Source organism: Palaemon carinicauda, chromosome 8 (assembly GCF_036898095.1).
Source record: "Palaemon carinicauda isolate YSFRI2023 chromosome 8, ASM3689809v2, whole genome shotgun sequence".
Classification (NCBI taxonomy): Eukaryota; Metazoa; Arthropoda; class Malacostraca; order Decapoda; family Palaemonidae; genus Palaemon; species Palaemon carinicauda.
Window position 1 is genome coordinate 11,276,877 of NC_090732.1, and position 10,000 is coordinate 11,286,876.

Sequence of the window (10,000 nt, forward strand, 5' to 3'; positions counted from 1 at the left end):
CTTTGCGTCTCGTAGAACCTTGTACTCAAAAACGTTCATTTACTCATGACTTACAGTGGTTGACTCTTGGGGGAAAACGACCTCTGGATTTATGGTGGGATTTGTGTACCTCAACGGAGTGTATGATGAGTGTAAGAACTTCGTCTCGTCTCCCAACGCCACAGAAGAAGGATCATACAAAGGAAGATATTGCAAGATAACCATTAAGTAAGTATATAAAAAACTATAATTTCTCTGTTCAAAGGGTTTCCGAAAATTTAAGATATTAAAAAATATAGTAAGTGGTTCCAGGAGAGATATTAGAATTAAATTGAATTTACTTCAATTAGAAGATAACCATTAAGTGGGTATATAAAAACTTTATAATTTCTCTGTTCAAAGGGATTCCGAAAATTTAAGATATTTCAACTTAAGAATATAGTAAGTGGTTCTTAGAATGAATTTATACGAAGCCTTTCTTAAAATGGTATTTTTATTTATAGAACAATACTCTTTTTTTTTTTTTCCATTTTTTTGCGGGGGGGGGGGGATCTGGTATTTGTTGTGTTTTTCTCGACTAATTCATTGTATTCATTCAAAGATTCATGTGTATTATACAAAAAGCTAGCAATAGGCCTACTAATTGAGTTTGTACATGGTTTATCTACAATTACTAAATATTAGAATTGAATGAAATTTACTTAAATTTACTTCTATTTTTATCAAAATAACGTCTTACCGATCTTGAACACATGTGCTAAAAAATGGAAGTTAATGTATATCTATTATAAAGGGAAATGGAATGATTAACATTTGATTATGATACTCAAAATTAACTCAAGAATTTCTGACATCAGTAGAGAAGTATAGTTTTGTAGAATCGAATTTTGTTGGTTTAGATCTGAAGAAAATATTCAGAAAACTAAAATTCTGATACAAAATACCAGAATAAAGATGAACAGACAGATTTGCCAAAAATAAATTTGAAAACGTATACATAATTATTTACATATAAGTTTGGAAGGAGAACCAGCATTAATCTTATAGAAACACTTATCAAAGGATCTAATAATTTTTTTTTTCATGATTATTGCTTTCCACCAGTAATTGCTCAATAGTTATTCGTTAAGAGAGGGACCGAAATACAAGTAAAACAAATTATTCGCTAAACTAAGTTCTGATACCAGACACCAGAATTAAGAAAAATATAGACAATTCTCAAAAATAAAATTGAAATCGTATATATAAATACAAATACTATTTGAAGGACACTTACTTTGATTCAGTGTTTATTCAAAGTAAGCAGCATTAATCTTATAGAAAAGCTTTGCAATTGATCTAATAAGTTTTTTCCTCATTACTACATTCCACCAGCAATTGCGCAATAGTAATTATTATTATTATTATTATTATTATTATTATTTGCTAAGCTACAATCCTAGTTGGAAAAGCAGGATGCTATAAGCCCAGGGACCCTAGCAGGGAAAATAGCCCAATGAGAAAAGGAAACAAGGAAAAATAAAATATTTTAAGAACAGTAACAACATTAAAAAAAAATATTTCCTATATAAACTCTAAAAACTTCAACAAAACAAGAGGAAAAGAAATTATATTGCATAGTGTGCCTGAGTGTACCCTTAAACAAGAGAACTCTAATCCAAGAGACAGTGGAAGACCCTGGTACAGAGGCTATGGCACTACCAAAGACTAGAGAACAATGGTATGATTTTGGAGTGTTCTCCTAGAAGAGCTGCTTACCATAGCTAAAGAGTCTCTTCTACCCTTACCAAGAGGAAAGTAACCACTGAAAGGAAGCGAAACACAAGTGAAATCACTTTCTTTACTGTAAGCACAAAAGAACATAATCCTTTGGTTAAATCCATCGTCAGATAGGCATTGAATAAGTGAAGGTCAAATGTAGATAAGTTAAATGAAAGTTACTTAGCAACATATTTCAGGCACTGTCTTAGGTTTGAGTTCTCTTGCTTGAGGATATACTCGGGCACTCTATTTTATCTTATTTCTCTTTCTCTTATTCTATTAAAGTTTTTATAGTTTATATAGGAGATATTTATTTTAATCTCGTTGCTCTTCTCAAAATATTTTATTTTTCTTTGTTTCCTTTCCTCACTGAGCTATTTTCCCTGTTGGAGCCCCTGGGCTTATAGCATCCTGCTTTTCAAATTATGGTTGTAGCTTAGCAAGTAGTAATGATAATAATAATAATAATAATAATAATAATAAGATTTTTCATAATTCTGACCATCCTTTGCATTCAGATCTTCCCGGATAGTACCATCCTGTTTGTAACACTTGGTATGCATTTAATTTTAATAGTCGGGCCTTCTCTATCATGAGTCTCACTGCTACAAAGTATTCTAGAAGTTTTATTCCAGCTATGACCAAGCGGTGGAATGATCTTCCTGATCGGGTAGTTGAATCAGTGGAACTTAAAAAATTCAAACTTGCAGCAAATAGTTTATTTTAACTGTTCATTACTTCTCATATAGTTTATTAATTTCCATATTTCCTTTCCTCACTAGGCTAATTTTCTCTGTTGGAGCCCTTGGACTTATAGCATCCTGTTTTTTCAACTAGGTTTGTAGCTTGGGGAGTAATAATAATAATGATAATAGTAGTAGTAGTAGTAGTAGTAGTAGTAGTAGTAGTAGTAGTAGTAGTAATAATAATAATAATAACACTTCAAACACCAACATCAGATCGGAGACAAAATCTGTTTCATTCAGTTCCTTATTTCAATTTAAGAGTCATTTCTATTCCAGGAAATTTGATAGAAATAAACTAAACTATGAGGAAACTGAGAGAAAACTGATATTCTAACAACCAAAATCTATTTCAGTCATTCCTTATTTCAATTTAAGGATTATTCGTACTCCAGGAAATATGAGAGAAACAAACTGAACTATGAGGAAACTGAGAGAAAACGGATATTTTAACCACCAAAATCTATCTCAGTCATCCTTATTTCAATTTAAGAGTCATTTCTATTCCAGGAAATTTGAGAGAAACAAACTAAACTATGAGGAAACTGAGAGAAAACAGACATTTTTACCACCCTGGATGCACCACGAGACAAAAGCAACTATTCAAGATGTTTTGTTTAGTCTTGATGTCGGAAATGGAACCCAAATCGGATACTCCACCTGTCTTCCAGATGTTTGTACAGGATATGATCTTCAGGTAAAGTCAAATTGCTTGAGTAAGGGGCTACTGTGTTATAGATTACTTGAAACCTTTAAACCTAAATTATATTTGCACAAGAATTTGTATCTTCATTTATCTGCATTTTCTTGAACTTGGGTTAGCGCATTCTCTTCACGTAAGTAGAAATTATGTAATTTAAATATTTATTCCCAATTCAAGGTGAGATCATTTAAAATCTCACATTACATCTCTTTCACTGTAGACTGATTAATATTAAGAGTGACTTAATCTTCACGCTTTTAAATTTGTACACCAGAAATATTATATATAGTCCAGCACAATCAATATGAGTTGATAATCATAGAATTCGCTAGTTTTTAATTCTGCATATGAGACCAATTGCAGTAGGGTCCACAATTTAAAAGGTTGAGAATCGAAAACAGATTTTGTTGCTGATCAAATTATGTAAGACGCCATCATCTTCGCAAAAAGGAGTTTATCCTATCCCATTAGTTCTCTCGACGGAAGAAAACTGTCTGAGCTTATTATAGACACACCCAGGATTACTCCATTACGCCATTCTTGTTAAGTCAAAACCAACTATTATCGTCAATAATAACAATTGTGTATTACAGATGTCAATAGGTGCATATTACCCATATGACTATTTTTTTGATGTCTCATCTTTTCAGACCTCTTTGGAAAAAGTCTTTCAAGACTCGGACTTCGTCGTCCAGGGCGTCGATTGTCACATGGATCTAAGTTCTGATCCCTTCTCCGCTGAAGACATTGTATTCATGTAAGCTTTGGTCGCTATTAAATTAGTAGGAATAATTTATTTATATATATATATATATATATATATATATATACATATACATATACATATACATATACATATATATATATATAGAAGAGTTGGAAGACCCAAATCTACATGGTTGAGGACTATGAAGCGTGAAGTATGATATGATGAATGGATAAGTATTGATTTAATAGCTCAAAATAGAGACGAGTGGCGAAATCTAACTGAGGCCCTTTGCGTCAATAGGCGTAGGAGGAGATGATGATGAGATACTATATATGTATATATATATATATATATATATATATATATATATATATATATATTATATATATAATATATATATATATGTATATATTAAAGGATAGCATAAATGAAAACTGCATCATTCCCCTACATTAAAAAAAATAAACAAATAAAAAAACTGCGCCCTAAAACTACTATCCCCGGAAAATAACATAATTTCGTAGTACTCTTTAATAATGTATTTTTTGTAGGGATGGGTTATTTAAGGTTATTTTCACTGGTAAAAGTATCGGTCATTGTCTTTCATATATCAGTTTAGAAAGACTCACTTTCTTCCTTAATGAGCTATTCTTTATATATGTATATATATATATATATATATATATATATATATATATATATATATATATATATATATATATATATATATATACATATATATATATATATATATATATATATATATATATATATATGAAAGTTGTGCGTAAAAGAAAAGTAAATTCCTATTTCTAAAGAATAAAGTAAGTGTGAATAATATTAATTGCCAGGGTGTGAAGAACCATTGACCCAGTATAAAATGAAAGCCAACTTTGTGTTATATGTGTCAGGCACAACCCAGTTTCATCAATAAATCTTCTTCAAAAATATTGTATGGTAAAATCTTAAGGGAAAATTATTTTTTTTTTTTTGTCTGAATAGATTCAGTACTATCTTTGACTAATTATAATTAATATTGTTATTGATATCGTTATGACTGAAAAGGAAAGACTATTTTTGGTAATTCTGAGAATGTTTCAATAAAAAGTCCTATATTTCAGCTTTCAATGGAAGAGAAGTGAATTGGAACCATAGAAAATAAAAATATTCTTTAGTGTCATATCAATATACTTCCTGAAAATCACGAGAAAGATCTTGTTGCGTAATAATGCTGAAGCTTAACTTTTGTAAAATATTCTGGCAAAAACATATACTTCCCAAAAATCACTAAAACTTAACATTTCTGAAATATTCTGACAAAACAATTACATGAAATATAAAGCTAGATGTTATAAACTTACTTAGATAAATACATTAGTTGTTTCATGAAACTTTCTTTTACTCTTAACAAAGATAAGATGAGAATATTGGCATTACTTTAACTTGGTTTAAAAGTATATTTGGTGAGGATACTTCCATCTTGAATGATAAAATTTCTTTTGTTTTCAACAGCGTCGTTCTCAGCGTCATTGGCTGTACGATTGTTGTGGCTTCCATAGTTGACATATATATACAGAAAACAAATAACAGCGACATGTCCAAAGGTAAGAATCGTAAAACAGCGCATAATCAATTCTATCATAATTTCTTATAGATTTCTGTATACCTCTATTGAACTTAGATCACATGACTTATCCACTATTCCTACAGAATATTCACCCTTTCTGGTTTTAAACCAAGGGCCCTTCCGGGCCAGTATACTGGTAATTTAGTTATGGTACATGTGGGCCACTATGCTCTACATGCTAACGGGACATCTGGCTAGCACCTTGTGGAGAATATAGTTGAACAACCACTCATTTACCCCTGTGGAATTAAAAACTTTATTCCTGCAAGCTAACCTCTTGAATTCATATTGATTAGTGGTACCCATCTTCCATTGTCTAAGGATCTAATATAACATGTCTGTAGCTCATTACAGGCGATTGATGTCCTCTGAAATGGTACCACACCTTGCAAATGTCTTGCATTTGTTAACTATTGCACTTTTGATTAAACGTTGAAATAATGTAGCATTGAAGATCAGGGTATAACCTGAAGAATCTGTCAATGATACCATATCAGATGAAATTTCTGAGTTTTGTCATCTCTGAATGCAGTGCGAGTTTCTGCAGATACTGAGATACTGTTCTTTGGCTCGCTACAGAGCAGCTCTAGCTCCTCAGAACAAAAGGTCAAGAACTTCTGGTAGGGTAATTCACCAGAGTAAAGGTCTTGTTATCATTATTAGAATTATATTTTGCTGCATATTTCTTAAAGTTGCTAATGATAGGATTATGTCACTTTTTGTCACTATATCAGTCTAGTTGTTGCACTTAATCATCAACAGGCTTTTGAAAAAAAAAAAAAAAAATTGCTCCACATTCAGATCATTCCTAAAATCTAAATTTGATGACCTTGTTAAGAATAATTATTAAACAAAGTTTGAAGTTAATACCCTCGACCAAATAGTATAAAAGTGACATTTGATAATATAGGGCAACTTTGCCATAAACGTCTAGAAGTGGGTACCCTCTCATGCATTAGTATCAGATAAGTACTCTTCCCGACAGCAATATCCTCATGTTACTTACCAGATAATGCCCATTTCTTGATACTGAGATTCAGGAAAATAATAATAATCTACATAGGAATCCGTTATTACCTTACAAGTTATACTGATCCCCTGAATTATGTTTCCTTTTAACTAGAAAGGTAATTAAAAATCCAACTTGAATTAGTATCAAATAGTTAGCTTTGTTTTAGTCACAGCCACCACATTTTACTAGCCTGACAACATCCAGTTCCTTATAATGAAATTCATGAAAGTGATAGTAATTAATCCACAAGGCAATCAGTTAGCGTCCAAGGCAGGATGCCTTATTAGTCTATAAACCATTTTTCTATTTACATACATTCTTAGTATACCAATTATGGCAAATTAGTTTTTGCAAAGATATCTAGGAAATTGTATGGTTAATGCACAAATCTAGTTATAAGGATATTCATTATTAAAATTCATAAAATCCGCATTCATATTTTAAAATATTGTCAACTGAATGCTCCCTCTTCACTTATGAAAAATCAGCAAATGTATTCCTGATATCATTTGCGGGCTGCGATCGCAATATCGGCGGTTTTTGTTCGCTATACCTGTAGTGCGGAGACCGCCTCTTGTGCGGAATAAAAAACCGCATAGTGTGAAAGAATAAACTATAAACCATTGTTACTTTTAACTAGAAAACTAATTGAGAATTTAACATTCCTTTGCAGGGAGTTTTCGTTATCTGCTGCCCTTCTCCGCTTACACAAACATTCAAAAGGTCTTTCAAATGAATACCGAAAGTCCACCTGGGACCATCACCTGTCTGCATGGTTTAAGGTAAGTCTCTTTTAGCAGTGCATGCGGTTTGGAAATCACTACCGTCCGGTTATTCTGCCGCACAGTTATTTCCCGCAGCGTTTGAAGTTCCTCAACGAGCTACGTTGATTCCTAAACTGCACGGCGGAACCGCACGGTTTCAAACGGCTCGTTTGAAGCGAGGCTTTAGAATATGATTAACATTTTCATAGAAGATGGTTCCTTTAAAAATCATACATACTCAGAAGTCACAAATAATATTTCTAATTGTCTTAAAACTATCCACATTTTTTTTTTTTTTTTTTTTTTTTTTTTTTTTTTTTTTTGACTACATCATTAGATGGTTCAATCTTTATCTATTCCTCAGAGTCCTGTCTATGACTTGGGTGGTTTGGGCTCATCAGCAAATGCAGACATTCGTCTACACGTCTAACCTCTACATCATGTTTGACGTAAGTAACTCATACATCCTCTGAGATTGTTAGTAATTAATCTGAAGATATGATGTTTAGAAATCTAATCTCGATGCAATGGCAATACTTTCACATTGTTAGAACTTCCAAGAAAAATTCCTCCATTGATAATATTAATTATTACCTACATGTGAAAACGTCCCTGACTTGTGAACGCCAGACTGGGGTTCGAGTCCCTCTCAAAAACGTTAGTTTCTTTGGTCGCTGCAAACTCACCATACTTGTGAGCTGAGGGTGGAGGGTTTTGGGGAGCCTATAGGTCTATCTGCTGAATCATCAGCAGCCATTGCCTGGCCCTCCTTGGTTCTAGCTTCGGTGGAGAGGGGGCTTGGGCGCTAATCATATGTATTTATGGTCAGGATCTAGGGCATTGTCCTGCTTGATAGGGAAATGTCACTGTCCCTTGCCCCTGCCATTCATGGACGGCCTTTAAACCAACGAATTTGGGAGGAGGTTATGTTTTCGGCCCAGTTTGTCAGTTAATTTCTTTTTGTGAACAACTTCCTGGCCATAATTTTACTTATAGAGTAGTGAAACTTTCGAGGATTAATTGTTATGTTGAGACGTAGAAGTGGTTCAATTTTGAAAGTCCTAGGTCAAAGTCGAGCCAAAGTTCGACCGAATTAACCCCAACCTTAACCCCAAGTTCGCACACGGTTGTCACACAGACTTCAAATACGCCTACGGTCTAAATCAAGTCTGGGAAAGGCGAGCTGGTTTCGAGAAATAGGCTGCTGTGGCGGAGGTCTGCAGTCTGAGAGTGCTTTTATAGCTTGAAATAGATTTCATAACCGTGAAAACACACTTGAAAACCCACGTTACTCTATATTCCTTTATTATAGTTTTCAAGAATGTTGGTGCCTTTTTTCAAAAGTTATTCATACTAGTAGAATGAAAATAAGTACATTTCGGAACACCTCCATATAATAGAATAGAGATGTCTAAGAAATAAAACTCGAACGTAGGAATCATGATAATTAAAAAACTGGTACTTTTGCTGATCAGGACGTATTTTGTAGAAAAAAATAATAAAAAAAAAAATTGCCAACCTAATAATCTTATGAAAATACAATTAACAAATTATAAACAAGACTATGGATTTATTAAGTAAAGAATGATGAACAATGCTGCATAACATTGTACTAAATAAGATCAGAACCTTGAAAGAGTTCTGTCATAATAATAAGAACTAGAAAAGCACTCACAGTGCAGACTTCCACCATGGTAGCTTATTTCTCGAAACCAGCTTGTTTTGCCCAGTATCAGTTTAGACCGTATGTGTATTTGAAGGCCGTGTGACAACATGTGTGAACTTGGGGTAAAGGTTAGGCTTATTTCGGCATTGGCATTGACCTTTGACCTAGGACTTTGAAAATTGAATCACTTCCACGCCTCAGCATAACAATTAATCCATGAGAGTTTCACTACTCCATGAGTAAAATTATGGCCAGGAAGTTGTTCGCAGACAAATCAACAGACAAACGGAAAAACAGGGTCGAAAACAAAACCTACTCCCAACTTCGTTGGCGGAGGTAATAACAATGAAAATATCATTATCAAACTAGGGTATGCCACCTTATATAACCAAAGATTGGGTGTGCTTCATCAAATTCATACAAAAACATTGAAAAAATAGTTTTAAACACATAAAATGCAAAGTTTATGAAAAGATTAGGTAGTGACTTTCAGTATTTTCTTAATTTTCCAGCCAAACAATGAAGAATTTCCCTCCTCAAACCTACTAATCTTCTTCCTATCACATCTACCAATTTCCTCAGGTAAAGCACCGAGGACACATGCCTGAGGAACCGTTTAGCATTGTCTTCAACTTGAATGCTCTTAAATTCAACATACCTTATTTAGGGAGGCCAAACCAATTGCACTTGATACAGTTTCTGCCACCTCTTGGCTACGTACACAATTGACAGTTGCTCTAGAAATGTAAAGAGGAAAAGCCAGAACGTATCTGATTGTATTAAGTAATGATCGGATATGAGTGGTACAACGGAATTCTCGTAAAGTCTTGCTTTACAAAAGCTATAAGTTTGGTAATATATTTCTGTATTTGCTATCACATATAGTGAGTGATAAGGAACTTCTTTTAGTAATATTCAATTAGATAGATTGTCTATTTTATATCAAATCTGTTATTTCATTTGATTTATATATTTTCAGATTATCTAAAAATTTTGGAATTACAAGGAAAGAAAAGTTTTAGTAAAATAGCATATA

At 33.0% G+C, this 10,000-nt stretch overlaps 1 protein-coding gene across 3 annotated transcripts in view; it reads left to right on the forward strand.

The window, feature by feature from the left end:
* The window catches only part of LOC137645650 (nose resistant to fluoxetine protein 6-like), a 26,633-nt gene that overhangs the window by 4,090 nt on the left and 12,543 nt on the right, over positions 1 to 10,000 (forward strand). For all 3 annotated transcript variants that reach the window (XM_068378482.1, XM_068378481.1, XM_068378480.1), the window contains exons 3-8: positions 57 to 207; positions 2,994 to 3,180; positions 3,837 to 3,943; positions 5,408 to 5,499; positions 7,208 to 7,316; positions 7,663 to 7,747. In XM_068378482.1, the coding sequence (XP_068234583.1) occupies positions 57 to 207; positions 2,994 to 3,180; positions 3,837 to 3,943; positions 5,408 to 5,499; positions 7,208 to 7,316; positions 7,663 to 7,747 (731 nt within the window). The remainder of the gene's footprint in view (positions 1 to 56; positions 208 to 2,993; positions 3,181 to 3,836; positions 3,944 to 5,407; positions 5,500 to 7,207; positions 7,317 to 7,662; positions 7,748 to 10,000) is intronic.